The sequence below is a fragment of the Gasterosteus aculeatus genome, chromosome 8 (assembly GCF_964276395.1).
Source record: "Gasterosteus aculeatus chromosome 8, fGasAcu3.hap1.1, whole genome shotgun sequence".
Taxonomy (NCBI): domain Eukaryota; kingdom Metazoa; phylum Chordata; class Actinopteri; order Perciformes; family Gasterosteidae; genus Gasterosteus; species Gasterosteus aculeatus.
Genome location: NC_135695.1, coordinates 7,788,858 through 7,806,038, shown reverse-complemented (window position 1 = coordinate 7,806,038; position 17,181 = coordinate 7,788,858). Strand labels below are relative to the sequence as shown.

General features: G+C 45.5%; 1 protein-coding gene across 2 annotated transcripts in view; it reads left to right on the top strand.

The window, feature by feature from the left end:
• Positions 1-17,181, top strand: part of LOC120823930 (carboxyl-terminal PDZ ligand of neuronal nitric oxide synthase protein) — a 93,989-nt gene that overhangs the window by 30,375 nt on the left and 46,433 nt on the right. For both annotated transcript variants that reach the window (XM_040184404.2, XM_040184403.2), the window contains exons 3-4: positions 7,063-7,155; positions 8,370-8,428. In XM_040184404.2, the coding sequence (XP_040040338.2) occupies positions 7,063-7,155; positions 8,370-8,428 (152 nt within the window). The remainder of the gene's footprint in view (positions 1-7,062; positions 7,156-8,369; positions 8,429-17,181) is intronic.

Sequence of the window (17,181 nt, the reverse complement as noted above, 5' to 3'; positions counted from 1 at the left end):
GACAGTTTAAACCATGAGCGTGGGACCTAATTGCAGCATATATTCCCTCACATGTGGCTCAGTGCTTCCTGGCTTACATAGATCGGTCTTTGAAATTACAAGCAGCAATAAAATCAATCAACCGTAAGCTGCTTTTGGTTCCTTCATATAACTTCTTATCTCTGTTCCCCAAAGACTGTAAAAAGGCAAAATATTTGCTGTCAAATCCTTATCTTTGTTTGGAATAGTCAAGCGATAAACAAACAATGCTGATCTCAGATTTGACACATATACAGACTTAAATAGCACCGACAATAAATTGAATGCAGACAGAATCTATTTCTTAATCCCCTTGATATCAAGCTGTGTTTTGAGGCACATGGGTAGAGGAAAAGGAAGAGCGTTTCCACCACATATTTTGTGGCCCTTCTGGCCTTTTCTCGCTCAACTTATCGGGTTGATGTGGGTACTCAAGTGTCCCCTCATCCCCCAATTAGGATGAGGTCTGGCACGCATCTTGTAATGCGACTTTGGCTTCCAGTCTCCCCGTTGACGTTCATCGCTAATGTGGCAGAAATCTTTACATGCATTTTACTGTGGGAATAGAAATGGACAAACTCTCCCCGCTTTTATTTGATGTTTGATAGACATTTTAGTCGAGGTCAAAGAAAGCACGGCAAGAAGGCAGTATTCATACATCTCTTCACGAGTGTTGCCGATGGTTGTCACAGAATCCATTTGCTGTAATTGAATAATAACTTCCTATAAACATAATATCAGCTGTAATCTCTCTAACCAATGAGGGCCGGTAGTCGCCGGATGTGATTGGTCGATAACACAGACTGCCTCAGAATTGAGTTCTCTGGTCTCTGCATCCTTTTGGGAAAGGGGGGGATTTCTCCACTGACATGGTTCAATAAGAACAAAGAAACCCTCCGTATCTCATCTCCTCCTACGGCTGATGAGAAAGAAGTAGCCACACATTGGTCTGCGAGCTGCTGAATATTCACTTCTGCTACCGACAAACACGAGTGAATTGATTTATTTCACAGAAAGTGAAAAGAGCTGCAGCCACTTTTAACAGTTGGAAGACATATGAGCTCACAAGGCGCCGCTGCTTGCAATCGCCAGGCGGTGTATTGATCAGGGCGACCTGAATCTCGCCCACTCTCAACTGAGACAGAGGTTGAATTCTTGATGTGATTCTTCAGATGTTGCGATGAGTCTTTGAAGCTGATCTGGAATCCATCCAACGTGGGTGCGCATGTAGAACCTCAGAGGGAGCGAAAAGAGATCTGTCTGACAGGAGGAAGAATCTGGGAAGTGAGATGAGGGAGACAGTGACAGAGTGTCAGAGGAGAAGGTCCTTAACTATGCATTGCCGTTGTGACAGTTGACAGAAGGAATAGATTTCCCTTCTTTCCTATAGGACACACCAGGAAACTGTGCCGACAGCCTTTGAAAGTCGCATTTATCAAAACTAAACATCCTTTTCTTTTTTTCCTCGGAGGCGGTCCAGATGCTGCAATGCCTTCTTAAATGGATGCCGTCCCAAAAATTGCTTTTTATATGTGATAGTTCTACACGTGCGTTCCAATTTCTTTCTCTCCTTGGCAAGGAGAACAGTGAAGGTTAACTCGAGTCTTTATGGAATGTTTTTGTGTGACAAAGTTGGCGCATTCATTTTTTTGAACCGGCGATAAGTTGCTGTTATAAACTATCACTGTCAAAAAGACTCTGCTAAGAAAGGCAACGGCCCCCCGTGCACATTTAAACTGATGTCTGCATCACATCCTCAAAGGCATGAAATGCAAAAGTAAATCTGCTTTTCTGATGCCGACCCCCCCCAAAAAAACAGGCATTTATTTGCATTTTCTCACATTGTGCCACTAAATTATTTCCCATTTAAGGGGTTTTATCACCAATCTGATGGATGAGGTGGATTTTGTCATCCTAGTAAGTTCAACTATTTACACACACAACCGAGCATTTTCTTTGCTATATATATATCCATCCATCCATCCATTGTCAAACCGCTTATCCTGCACACAGGGTTGCGGGGGGGCTGGAGTCCATCCCAGCCGCTATATATATATATAAATAAATAAAATACTTTTAAAATAATGATGAATGATTATTTGAGACATGAAGTTGGATTGAGGCTAATGCGGTCAGTAAAACACATCTGAAGACTTAGACACGCTGTTATGCCATTATTACACGTCGGCAACCTCTAATAACCAACTGGGGCCGACTCCTCAATACGAAATGTGATTGTGACGTCAAGGTGATTATGTGCACTTCTAACATGTACACATACTTGGAAGCGAAGTACATAGAAATGACTGAAGATCCACTGGCTCTGCAGCGTTGGAGAACGTTGGAGCCGTAGTAACTGGACTCACTATTTGGTACTGGTGCTCCAAAGAGAATGCAACGTGATTTTAAATGGGTTTTCCTGAGGAGTTGTATGATGAAATGTTTTGCCTGGTAGACCCATAATATACGGGACAATGTGTACTTGTGTGTGTTTGTGTTCTCTTCCCCAAAATGTATTCAATTGGGAATTCTGGCTTTGGTTCAAAGACAGTGCTGCGTCGTCGAGCTTGATGAGACGTGACGACCCTGTTGCGTCCTAAACACAAATGGTTTTGGAAAATGAAATGCCTTTTCATAAACAACGTTGCTCGAGATTGAATCAGCCGTTTGTGGGGGGACGGCGGGGGGGGGGGGGGGGCAGCAGAGGGGACACGAAGTGATGTTCGATGAAAAAAAACAAAAAAGAGGGACACGCTGTGTTGAGCAAGTGAGTGCATTACAGATGAAAGAATAGGATGAGGAGAGAGAGAGAGGGGAAAAAAGGCAGTGGTATGAGATTGGGAACGGCCGTACACGGACCCACGAGAATGAAAGCCAGTAAAATAATAAGAGCGTGATGGATGGTGATGAGTGGAACAAGAAGTCAAGAGAGTGATGAAAGCTTTGCGGTTGAAACAAAGAGTGTCTCTGGGCACCGACGGTTCTCTGGGCGTAGAAAAACTCTGTAATTCCATTCTGCTTTCTTTTCCTCTGTTACTTTGTACAAGCTGCTCCTGAACTGTGCTGGACGAGTGGCAACATATTTTTTGATTTATCCATTGCCTGCTTGAAATATGTGCAATGACTTTTCTTTGAATGTGTTTATTTAATTCCATTTAAGATCCTGCTGTGTTTACCTACATGCTGAGCATCAGTGACATTCTTAAGGATCGCCAGCGTATACAAACCTACAATCTATTTGTACCAATAGATTATTTAATGTTTTTATTATCATTGACCTCTCGGAGAAAGATATGAAAATTAAATGACTTTATTTTAATCACTCAGTCTTTGTCGATGTGCGCTCTCGGCCGCGCTCCGCGTTCAACCCTTTCCCGTCGCTCTCTTCTTCCCCCCCGTGGCTGCTGCTCATTGTTTAAGAGGGAAGACGTGATTACCGGACTCACTACAGCTGAGGCTGATTGGGCCTCTCCCAGCACCTGAACCCCCCCACAGCCCAGCCCGCCCACGCACCACCGCCCCAACGGGACTTAGTCGGTGCTTGAGCTTGTACTTACCTCGGAGTGTCTACGGACATGTCAGTCGATCCTTTGAACACCTCGATTGTGGGGAAGTTCTATCGTGGGGCACAAAGGCAGCGCTGAGGACTCCAGCTCTCCGCGTGTGTAAGTACCAAACCGTAACCTCTCTGCGTGAAGGTTAAAACCACACGCATTTGCCTTCATTAACCACCTAATGAACACGCCACAGTTTGCACACTTAAGGGGCCTTTCAGTTTAATTATGAGCTTAATGGTCTGAGCTGTTAAACCTCATATTCCAACTTCTCCCCCCCATCTCTTATTCTTATGGTCTGTTTGGCTGCTATGGATTCCATTAAACAAATCAAAAGGCAAGATGTTTACAACGCAAAACCTTCACATTTTAGATGGCGATTGGACATTAAATTGAGATGATGGATTGCAGGACTATAAGGACAAGTCATCTATTTAAAAATGTAACCGTCTATCACGCAATCCTAAGATAAATTAACCTAAACTGACATCCCTATAGTGCTCGTGAAAAGCTATGGAGAAATCTTCCCCTTCAAAGGCCACTGTTTTGGAACAAATTGGCTTGTGTGTGTCTGCGTGTGCGGGCAGAGAAGGCCCGGTTGACTCAGCGGAGCCGGACAGCACACCGGCACGATGTCTGTTGACTTTATGAAAGGTGGTTGGACCATGAGACCATAATCATCTCTAAAAGGTCCTCGCCAATGAGCTCCACAAACAGGCTGTCTTAAAGCAGAGCGGTTCCTTCACTGAGTTCACCAACGCTCCCACTGACTGCTGTTGGTCGACCTCAGCAGTGTGTGTTTGTGTGTGCGTGTGTGTGTGTGTGTGTGTTCATTTGAATCTTTTATTTCGCCCCCCCCTTCCACTCAGCCTCTCTCAATGAGCCGTCCTCCACAGAAACGCAGGCTGTCATTGTGCTCTCGCGGCCTCTGGCCGATGTCTGTGTGAGTGTAAATAGCACCGCTGGCTGAGGACCCTTTTGTGTCGCCGCTGCGGCGTCTTTGTTGCCAAAATGATGGATTGTGCTGGAAACGGGAGGAAAAGGACCTTTAGGAAACAACGACCCGTTTATCAGGAAAATGGGGTCTGCAAATGGGAGACTGACTTCTTTTGCATGATGGATGATCTTATTCTTGGACTTGAGTATTTATTTCACTGTGCGCGCTAATATCCGGCCCCTGTTAGGCACACTGAAGTGGTCCGTCTACTACCGTCCTACTTATGGAGCCCAAATCTGTTCAATCAGCAGGGACTGTTGCCGCGGTGCGTCTTTGTCTTAATGCGTGTGGAGTGAGTGAGTTTGTTCGTAGCTCACCTGTTTTCTGCTCTGAAACCATCTCGAAATGACCACGGCGTTGGAGTTACACACATCATAAGACTTTGGGTTGTAAAAAAACAAAGCCCTTCGTTTGTGTAGATCCGCATTCATGCATTGTTGTTGTGGTTGTTGTTGCTTCCCTTGTTGCTTTTCGTCTCCTCGTTTAGAAAAACGAGGCAAAAATAACAGACTGATAAATGTAACAGCCGGAATTGCAAATCCAGGAAGCTCATCTGTGAGAGACATTAGAGATTACTCTACATGACCCAGACTGACTTGTGAGCCGTTATCTGTGCTCATTAAAAGCCCCCTCATCAACGCGTCGGCTGTAGACGTGGTGCATTCTGGGAAAGGACCGACTGGGTAATTTGCCCGTTATGTAAAGTTACTGCCTCTGCGCGGCAGTTAGTTGTGTTTTGATCACATGGATTCCTTTGCTCATCTTATGCCGATATCTGCAGCGGTGATTATTATAAACCTCCTGTTTCTTGGGGCGGGGGCCGGCGGCGGGGCGAGGGTTGGGGGAGTTGGAGGGGGGGGGTGAGCTGCTGGTGGCTGTGGATTCAACGATGTGGCTGCATCCGACTCGGACCGTATTATAGTAAGTTATGTGCTTTCTAAATTGCAACTGTAATCATTTCCAAAGGGGTCAGTCGTAGAATCCATCAGGCACAGCAACGGTTATATCTTCCACGTGCAGCAAAGCCCACGTTAGTGCAGATAACGCCCCCCCCCCCCGGAAGGTCGCGCATGAATCCCATTCAGGTGAACATTAGAGCGCTGTAGGACTTGAACAGCAGAGGGGCGTCAGGTTTGTTTCTATTACCTGATGGAAATGTTTCCTGTGCTTTATACTGAGGGTATCAACAGGTTGTTGAGAGCACTGGGTAAAATCACGCTTCAAAAAGGTGGCTTCTCCACAAAGTTTATTACAAACTATTACAGTCCGGTTGAGAACAATAAATCATCCTCCGCATCAGTGTGCAAACTATAATTGCATTTAAAGACGATAAATTATTATTATTATTTCTGCTGTATTGGCTTGATCCTGTTGTATAATTTACCTTATTTGAACTTATATATTTTTTGTAATGTATTAGCTGGCAAAATTAGGTAGGGGCAGAACTACAACAGTTTTCCTCTTGGATTCAGCAGTACGTACATTTTTAGTAATTTAGTAACGTTTTAATGGCTTTAGTTCTTGACTCCTGCGTTCTGTCATGTGTTATTCATCTATCTCATCCCATGAAGCATCTCCAGGTGACAAACACTATCGAAGCCTTTCTTTGTTAATGCGCTGTGTGTCATTGCAGGTTTTGTGTGACCAGTGCTGCCAAGAACCTTATTAGCTAGAAAGTATTTCGGCAGCTCCTTGTGATGAAGCAAGATCACTCTTGAAATTTGAAAGAAATTAATTAATTTAACAGAAAAACCTGTGGTGACATCAGTCAACTAGAGGTAGGTAGGTGTGTGTGTGTGTGTGTGTGTTGGGAGTTGCAAAGTAAGTCGGCTCCTGGGAGCGACGTGATGTCTCACTGCTGTTGCCGTTTGTAGCATCACTCTGAACTGAGCAGATTTAAAAGAATCAAACTTGAGCCGACCGGCCGAATCCTGCTGCACCTCAGGGTTTCATGTGCACCCTTCTTTTAAACAAATAATTGCGATCCGCTCATCCAGAACACCAGTAGTACCAACACGATGCAGGGGATTCTGGGAAAGCGAGGTGGGAAGTCACTTGGCCGTGTGTGTGTTTGCAAGTCGAATGTATAAGCAGGATTCCTACAAAAACACGGCTGTTTATTTAATATGCGAACATGCTTCCATGGCATTGACAGAGCTGCTGTTTCAGTCCTCACGGCTCCATTAGAGGATCCGTCGCCGCCCGACGTGTGAAGCGAGTGTGAAAAATGTTTAATTCAACTCCGTGGGTGTTTAAATGTTTCTTTACAAAACGTTCTCCACACCGTCGACGCCGAACCCTTAGCCGAGGTTAAGTGCCTTGCTCAACGGAGTTTTATTATGTGTACTCTTTCATCGCATCGTTGACTTTTAATCACAGAAAGAAAGCTGCTCCGCGATTATCTGAATTGTTTTGTTTGTCGCTCACAGGAATACATCATGTAATTCCAGCCAAATATTATACTTCTTTCTTTTCTCTTTCCTCTCTCTGCAGTACGAGTTCAAGGTGAAAAACATCAAGAAGAAGAAAGTCAACATCGTGGTGTCGGTCGACGGCGTGAGAGTCGCCTTGAGGAAAAAGAAAAAAGTGAGTACGATTTTTATTTATTTAAGAAACTTGTCTTTTGATGCATTGGATCAAATTACCAAAAATATGTTCATCCATTAGACGGGTAAGCTGGCAAGCAGGAGAAAATGTGAATGTGCTCAAACCAACGAGCTATTGTGCCTTTTCTTATTGATAAGACAAGAAACTTAATTTGATTCTACAAGCTGATACGTTATCATGAGACACGTTTCTTGTTCCAATAAACGTTTACTAAGTTCCTTCAAAGCCAAATGGTTACGACGCGTGATGTCGCCTTATCACAATGTCCCGGGTTTGCGTCGGGCGCCGGGGGCCTTTGTTGCCTTCTTACTATTTCTCCATCGATTTCCACTCTGTCAAACAAAACCCTGCACACTGGTCTGCAAATATCACCCAGATTGAGAGAATATGCATCCGCTGTGGTCCTGTGAACCGAGTCTGGATTCTACTTTGTTTGGTTTGTCGCTGCCAGGCAAGACGTTTGCATCCAGCAGATATAAGGCAGATGTTGGGAAGCACCAACAGCTGGAAAAGATTCATTCCTGTTTCTGTTTGCTGGAACTTTCTTCGTTGTGATAAAGGTTCTGTACGTAGTAAGATACATTTAAATAAAAGATAACAGCATCGCGGCTGTCGTTATTCAACTGTTTTGCACATGAAGACCTAAAAAGATTTTGAGTCGCAATCTTACTGTGGGAGTGTAAGTCATAATTTGGGGGAATTCAAGAAGCATGGGTCTCTCTTACCGCCGGCAGGCACAGGTGAAAATGGAGACATTGTGAGGGAGGGTGATTTAAATGGCCGCGTATGATGATGGTGATGTCAGATGAACGGGCGGACTGTGGATGAAAGGAAGGTCGACTGAAGGGTGCGTTGCCTCAACCTGGTTCCTTTTCTCTGCGCGTCCAGGAAGCTGAAATGTCAAGTGTGACTGTCTCTTTGGTACGTCTCTGAGTGACTGACTGAGTCAACAAAGCCAGAAATCCATATGAATAGTTCCTGTGTGCTCATGTTTTGTCATTCTGATCGTGACATTAACGAGGAAGGCAGCTTTGCACAAACCTACAGACAAATGGAGGAGAATGTCCCCAGGATGGACTTATTGTCCCCAGGATGCACTTATTGTCTATCCGCAGCGTCCCTCCGCACCGTAGCTTCACATGAACAAATAGCTTGGCTGACTGTGGTGTCAATCTACGCCTTTGTTTCCACAGAAGAAGGAGTGGACGTGGGACGAGAGCAAGATGATGGTGATGCAGGATCCCATTTACAGGTAAGCTGGTCACACTATTCGGTTCGAATGTAACATTTGCTCTCTGCAGCTTAACTGGAAATGCTCATTCATTTTGGCACCACTTTGGTCCGTGTCGTTCGTTGGGTCCGTTCCAAACAAAACCGAGTTAAATGCACAGTGGTGACTCAGGAAATGAGAAACCTTTGTCTCTGTCACTGCAGGCGCTGTCATATTGGTGGAAAGAGGGGATTGTAGAACTTTTCTGACCCCGGGACGAGGCCGGGCAAAGATTTCAGAAAAATAGATGAATTGGGGAATGTGGCTGCATATAGGAAGTAGGGGACCACTGATAATAAGGTGTACGGACATCTTGATTGATTGAAATATTATTAATTTTGGCTGAAAAATATACTATAACATTTGCTAAGCCATAATATTAAAAACGGGTGTGAAAGGTAAAAGTTATTGTTGCCTTCACAACATTCACACTATCAGCGTTTATCCCTCGAACCCTTTGAGAATGTTATAGCTTCAATTTTTTATTAGTCCAATCATTCCAAACAAGTGTATTAAAATGACTTCTGTCCTATAAAGATGGTCAATATTGTTCACCGCGAACCTGTTTATTCCTTTTTAACTGTGGCAATATGGAATTGGAAACACCGAATACTACGGACAGAATAAGGCTTCAATATTTAGAGGCCTTCTGGATTAAATGTGAGATCAGAATGAATGATTCATGCCAATCTGAGTGAATATCATCAGTAGACGTGACCTTTGGGAGAGAATTGCGTGTGCGTGGAAGAGTATGTTTTGGGGCGACATTGTGACTGTGGTCTGGATCACTTCGTCCAATTGCCATAAGGGCACAATCCTTTGATCTGAACCACACACACACACACACACACGCGCGCGCGGTGCTGAGAGGCTGCTTGTGTTGTGGCTCAGGAGTATTCGTTGAGGAGGGAGAGCATTAATCTCTCTTTAGAGAAACACATGCAGACACATTGATGTATAATGAAACCTGTGACGGCTGCATAAATAAACCAGTGAGGAACAATCGTGTTCTATGGAGCAGTAAAACGCCACAGACACACAGTTCACATTCAAAGATGAACTCTTTGTCCTCTTTCTTACGCGCACACACACACATGCTGACTCCCAGGTGGGCGCAGCTCAGAAGTGCATCCAGGAGCCCCGTTGGAGCTTTGGAAATGATTCTGTCAGAAAGATGGATTTTGCTTACGCAACCAGCCAGGTTGTGTAAGCATCTGCAGCTTGGGAATTCAAACGGTTTTGTTTGGTTGCCGATGCTCTAGCTTGTGCCGCCCATCTGAGCCGTGTGCCCAGTCTTTAATTTTACAGTCAGACCGCGGGGGGAGGCTATGGCGGGGGGGGGGGCACAGTGTGTCTGTCTAGCTGACTCTGATGGGTAAGCGCCATCAGTCAGTCACAGTCTGCTGAGCTGAGCCTGACGGGTCGCCGTCTCATTGGTTCTGTCCAATGTTGTTACCGAATGATGATCCAAACCGTCATCTCTCTAAGCCTTTTACCTGATGGGTAAGGGGAATGTCTATTGTGTGCTCCCCCGTTGGCCCTGAGAGGAGGAGGACGAGGACGACGAGAGGAGGAGGGGGGGGGGGGGTTTACTTCCTAACCAAGCAGTGAGGACAGGACTGTGGGATCCAAGTCCTTGGCTTCTATCAAAGTCATCGTACACTGGAATGTGCCAAGAGTGACGAGGCGAGGACAGATTAGGGATTGATGTGGGGACGGATTTCACACGATGTGTGTCGGCATCAAAGTGAAGATTAGATGAGGCTTCCCTCGGCCCCTGGTAAAACCACAGCGTGATAAAACGTGATGTGAACGTAATCCTTTTGCCGGTACGTTTTGAGTTAAAGCGCCCCTCGAGGTGAAGTGACGCAGCCGCATCTTGCTTTTTCGAATGCAGTGAGAAGAATCCACATCCAAGTGTTTCAAATGCTCCCGTGTGGCTTCTCTTATTCACAGCGATTGGACGCCGCGTTTCTAAATCTTCTCAAGCGGATCCAGCTGAGATGTTTTGCATTTCTTCATCTGGAGCTGCTTTGTAGCTGGAGCCGCTGGCTCGCTGCCCCAGAGGCCGGTCACCGCCTCGTGCGCAACATCAGAGGCGCTGGCGGGGGTCCCACTCAATCGCATTGACACGTTTAAAGATGTGTCGGGACGCTTCCCCTAGTTTCATTGGTTCGCCTCAGATCTTCACTCTAAATCTGAGTAGCACATAAAACGGCTTCACTCTGACGGGTCTGAAACTTTGTGCTTCACAAACACTTGAATGATTTATTCAATACTTCCCTGTAAAACAAACTATACAGACATAATTGAGGAATATATAAATACACGATTAAGACCCTTGGCTCTGAGGAGTACGATCGAGAAAACTGCTGGAGTTTTGGATCCCACACATGACGCCAGCTCGCTAACCATTGTCCTGCCACCAACACGAGAAGAGCTAATAACGACCAATGGAAGTGCAGCTCGATGGCTGCGGTCTGAACTGGTTTGGTTGGTCAAATCTTTGCTGTGCTGTAATATCATTGCACTCCTCATTCCTAAAGAGTTGGATCGCTATTGCGTTGTTGGATCGGATGTGTTTTTTTTTTTTTGTTTTTTTTTTTGCAAAGTGGGGGAGAACATGATCATCAGAATAGACGCAATTGTTTCTAAATGTTTTGCTTTATTCATTAAGCAGATTTATTGTTCCAACGTGGAGGAACGCATGTTGAAGTGCTGCTCTGAATTGGAGCCTCATGTGTCGATTGGGGACCGGTGAACGAGGTCATTATGCAGGCACATGCAACCTGTGAGAAAGAACATGCTGGTGCAGTTACGTAAAGTCCGCCACAACTTACCGCTCTTTAGCGCCTCAGAAACAATTGTATCAGAAGTATTAGAGCACATGTTAAGCAGTCAACTCAATTTTTAACTATACATTCATTGCGCTCTGCGAATTACACGTCCTTTAGTGGAACGTCAACATTCTCAGAATGTCTCACGTCCTCGCTGAAGACTCACCTTTTTAAAATATTTTTCACCCTCATTTAATGCTTTGCTCCTCCTGCGTGCGCACGTGTCGCTCACAAGAGGCCGGCTGCTGCAGGAGGCGTTGCCGCGTTTGTCATGAGCGTCACGTCGACGGCAGACGACGTCGGCGTCAGGTGGGGAGTTTCAGCCAGGGAGGAGGACCTCCAGGGCCCCATGCTGGAGCTGCTGAATATTTACAGGTTTAGATATTCCTGCTCAGTCTCTTAAAACACTTGTGTGTGTCTGGCAGCCCGGGGCGAAAGCCGCAGACCAGAATCCCCCAGATCAAGAACACGTGCCCAACCACAAACCGGCTGCCAGAGCGGCTCTTTATTTCTTTCTTTTATTAGCCAAGCTCAAAAAAGTTCTAGGCAAACAACAACATGCGCACACAAAAACACACAGTAAATCTTAATTTGTCTCTCCGGCTCACGTAAACACTCACACTATTATGCCTCCAGGCCACCCACCAATTCAGAGCTGCAGGGCAGAAAGTGAAAACACCTCGAGGGGATGACGCTTGTCCAGAGAATTAAATAACTTTTAATTCTCACATCAGTGTGTCATTTGCTTGTTTATGGTGTTTTAGGGAAAGCGAAGGGGGGTTAAAAGTACCTCAGTCCTGATCCCCAAACAGGTTTGCCAAAAATTCAGTATTTCAAAACTCACTTAGTCCCAAGATAAACAAATGTCAAAATACCAGCGGATGATGACTGTTGGAACTCCTAGATTACAAGTTTCTGCAAATGCATCTGTACTTGAATCTGCATCATATCTAGTATGATAACTGATTAAACTGACAAAACATGTTTTTTCTGTGTTCCCTTCCCAAATGGCTTCTTTAATCAGAAACGTGGCCCAGTGCTTGTTATTTAAAATCTCTTAATGTTTATTGTAAATAGACTTTTGACAGGAAAACGAGTTGACACATTCTCACCTCCGAGGGGGGAATTAATACATTGGCGATAAACTGTACTATGGATGTGACGTTTTGCTGTGTGGACATGACCACCAAGTTTGCACTGGGTGTCACAAAGTCCTTGTAGTTACATTATTGCATATCTATATTGTCCCGCAGAGTTCTCGTGATAGAAGATCACCAGCAATGCGTCTTAACGCTGACTACGGCTTGAGTTTGATGGTTTGCATGACTTGCAGAAGAGTATTTTCTCGTGTCTCGCACCGATCCTCCCTGGGTGTGCGTCAGGGAGATATTGGAAAGTGTGTGTGTGTGTGTGTGTATCCGTTGAGTATCTGTGTGGGTTCGAGCTTCTACGGCCTTCAAACCATGTTAATTGCTGTCATGCTCTGAGAAGAAGGCCGCCCTCGCTGACTTCCGCCTAACAGTCCATATTAGAGTTTTGTTCCCCGTCTCACTTCCAACCTCTCAAGTGAGTAGATCCAACCCTCCCAATTAAAGTCAATCTCGTGTTTGTGTGGTCGAGAAACACCCCGATCATGTGATATGGAAGGCAAGCTTTGATATGAAGGCGTACTCCAAACATTTAGCTCGGGTTCAGCGCGCTCTCGCCCCGCCGGTGGCGTACTACGCCCTCACTGTGCTCACATCAAACGCACACACAGGAGAAAGATTCCCACAACCTCATTCAGTCTCCTACCATCTCTGTCCCGGCGGCCTCCTGTCGCTCTGCGCTCTGAGCTAATGTCCGCTCACGTTTAGTGTGCTCGCTTCCCCCGAAAGGAAACGACTCAAAGAAGAACGGAATTGAAAGAACAATTTCCTCTCGGACAGAAACTCTTCAGAAATGTAGTAACTTTTAAAGGGTCGTTTCACGCAAATGACAACGATGTTGCAGTTTTGCGTTTCACTGCTCCAATGGAAAGAAGAGTTCTCGACAGCATTTCCTGGTTAGTTTACGTGAAGTCATTTCATGGACTATTTCTACAGTGAGAAAACGGGTCTACATATTATTTAGAGGAACTGACTTTTTTTTTTCCCAGGCGCTTTGGGCAAGATTAGATTCCCCCGCTTTGTATTGTGTTTGCAGCCCAAATCCCATTAAAATGGTTCTTAAATGTAAACGGCAGCGGATTGAGGAAGATCTCCTGAATCGCTGCGACTCCCTGCGGGATCAACAAACCTCCTGCTCACAGGTTTGAGGTGCCTCTGCTGGTCGCTCCCTAAAGGTCCGTGCTCTGAGCGGTCTTATAGTATTAATGGGGGGGGGGGGAGGGTAGAGGCTCTTGCTGAAAGCAAACAGTTGTGTCTTTAGTTACCACTCAAATGTATTTTATTTCCACAGGAGATGACATTTTGTTCCAGATATCAGATCTTTGTTGTTTTTGTTACTGGATTCTTAAAACTAGCTGATGGCTCTTAACTTTTACTGCAATGTGCAGAGAAATAGTTTTGCACAAATCGGTAAAGGCTCCTCCCACAGATGAAAGGGCCCCTGTGGTTCTGTGCATCATTACAGTGCTGGGCTGTGTCCAGAAATACTGAGGGGGGAAAAACAACACGAGCCAGACTTAATCGTTCAGTCTCGACACATCGGCGTGTGCATCACCGCTGCTCGGCCCCAGCCAGCGGGATTCATAATGGAGAAGTCCAAAACATGGAACATCTGCACAGCACCAGGTTCCACCTCAGGAGTCCTGCTTCATTCCACCGTCTCCCGCTCTGACAAAGCACCTGATTAACTTCAACAATGTCTGTCCCGAGGAAACGGATGTCCGGATGCCTGAATGTCACCCGGTGATCTACTTTGTCCTCTTGATGTGATAGTGACAGCTGTGTTTTCACAACTTTCTAAGCGGAACCATTGTTTCAGAGGTAGACGGGTAATGTAGTGTTTTTAGAACCACTAGGTCCTAGAAATTTTGCCAGCAAATTGTGTGAAAAGATGCTTGTGGAATCATCAGTAACCTAGATTGGAACTCAAACACGTGGAACTGTAACACTAAATGAATTTCCTGAAGAGCGGAAAGTGGGAGCAGAACAGCAGCTTGTTTTTTCTACAGACCTGTTGTGTGTGAAAATGACCTTCATCTGTTATATGTGCCGCTCAGAAAACAACACAAACTGGGGAAAAGGCGACCGCAGTTATTGGATTTGTTATCCTCATTTAAAACGAAGGCGACATATCCGGGAAGTGTGTTATGTTGTAATTTGAGCGCCTTTTTCATAAAAGGAAAGATGGTAATGCTATGAATCATTTAGGACATTGATCATCTCCGTCCTCGGGATAAAGCACGAACACTTAAAGATATTGCATTTTCTCACAATGTACAGTCAGTGCTTGTGTGGCTGCATTTATTCCACTCTGATCAGCCGTCTAAGGCTGCAGCTTTGCTACAAACCTTTTTTTATATGAAGAGGGTTTAATTCTCGTTTCCTCTCGGCCCACTCACACACACTCACACACACAGTAAGACCCAGGCAGTCGTAATGAGTGGGCATGGAGATGGAAACAAGAAGTGAACCCTCTTCCTTTCTCTCTCTCACACACACGGTTAGAGGACAGGAAGTGTTGATTTGTCTGTGTCGCTGAGTAAACGCTGCCTCGTTCTGCTCGTCCTCACTTTATACAGAATGCTTCCCCACCTCGCAGATGCGGCTGTATTCAATTCATACCTTTTTGTCACTGAAGTGGTAAAAAGGAGTTTTAGTTTGATCATATCTTTTTCCCCAGACACCAGAAGGTCTTCCTTCACCGGCTGGAAGATATATTTATTATTTACTTGTACTACATTCACATACATTTTTTTTTTTGTTCTCCCTTATTATACATTAGTATTGTTGTTCAGTGTTGTTGATTCTTTTTTGACCTGTTGGACGAAGCTGTTTATTTGTGCACATGATGAAATCCATTCCTTTTTGTAGCTGCTGTGTGTGTGTGTGTGTGTGTGTGTGTTTTCACACATGTTTACCACCCGCGTACATTACTCCTATGTGCTGCCTGGGCCTTTAAAGACCTCACTACGCTTAGAAACGAGTCTCCCTCGAGCGGCTCCCGTCATCACCAACGCGCGCTGCACGAGGCCACGCCGAGCGAGAAGGTACAGCTACTGAACTGTTATCGTCAGCATCGTTTGTCCCACGTACTTCGGTTTCCGGTCAAAAGTGTAGAAAGAGAGTTTCTAGAAGCACTGGGATTTATTCATAAGGTACTCGCCTGCATTGACCCCCATAGCCGGGGGCCCCTGTGGGCCCTGACAGAGAAACCGTCTGGCTCAGCACGCTGAAAGCAAGCAACGTTTGGGGGTTGTTTGTTGCCGGAGGAGAGGTGAGTGTGACGAGGATGTGGAACATAATCAGCAGGCAGGAGCTCAGTGATGTAACGTTGTGTTATAACTTACTCTCAATGTAAAAACATCACGGCTCCAATGTGCGGTTTGGAAAACATAATGGTTTCTCCGCTGGAGGTCTTGATCAGACAATCGTCCCTTGCACATAGCGTTTACTTCTTTCTGGGGAGGGTGTTGTACATTGTTCTGAAACCTCTCTCATGCTTGTTGGCTTAAAAAAAAAAAAAGGAGCTTGAATCTTTTTTGTCGTGCCACAACAAGGATCCATTTGTAGCTCGTGTTGATGTCTATACCACACAATCTCCCTTTCAACCTGAAACTATCCTGGTCATTGGGTTGTGTAATATCCGAGCAAGCATGAGGACTCCTTGCTTCGTCACATGCGCAGCACATGTTGGAGAATAACACGGATCTAAAAAAAAGCGTGGGAGGGCCTGAGGAGTGGAAAGTAATACGCAGCAGAAGGAGGGAGGGAGGTTTGTGTAGAAGAGCTGATGGCCGTGGAGGAGGGCTGCTGGGTTGTTACCAGGGTGAGGGTGGGGGGGGGGCGACGGGAGGGTAAGAGGGCACAGCTGATGAGGAAAAGGTCACTGTGCAGCGCTTGAACCTCATTACCGAGGACCGTTTTCAGATGCCTCCGCTCGGCCGGGACACTAAAAGCTGACGGGGACTTTTTCAGAGTCCTGCACTGTCTTCTCTTTATTTTGGGTTGTTAAGTCACATTTATTCTAAAATGATGGAATTAATCCACATTCAAATACAACTAATAATCTAGGTCGTACGCCTCCGTATCCGCAATCTTTCCATGTTCTGTTTGCGGTCTTTAGAACTATATTTCTTTGAACTCAAAAGTCAGATTTGGAACATCTTCTCCCCTCTGTCTGTAATCGTGTATCAGCTGTGCTTGAGGTTTCTATCTATTTTCCTTCACTGGGTCCCTTTTTTTCCCCCTCTTAATTTCCCCGTCTTTTCAAATGCCGTTTTAATTAGTGAGTTCATCGGTTTTCTATCTCCCGCCCAATCCGTCTCCTCTTCATGTCGTTCTCCGGAGACTCTGCATGAAAGCCGTCCGCTGCTCCTTCCGCCTGTGTGTTGATCGAAACGTCCACATTCAATCCCCTCCAGAGGCGCCGCCGATGCCTCGCGCGTGTCGCAGTGTTATTTCAACGTTTGTGTGTGTGTGTGTGTGCGTGCGTCACACGCGAAGTACGTGCTCAGGAGCTGCTCCCTCAAAATAGTGTTTTCATTTGTGAAAGAAGGACATGAAATGGCCTCTGCAGGGAGGACGACCGCTTTTAAAGTGAAGAACAAACGGCCGTATTGAGTGCGAGGCGGTGCACGCAAGGGTGAGGCCAAACTTTGTAAGCTTTGGAATGAAGAGCTAAATCTATCGTGAATTATAAGCTCAAACTCCCCGCCGGCCTGAATACCACCCACAGTTGTGTCACAGCTCG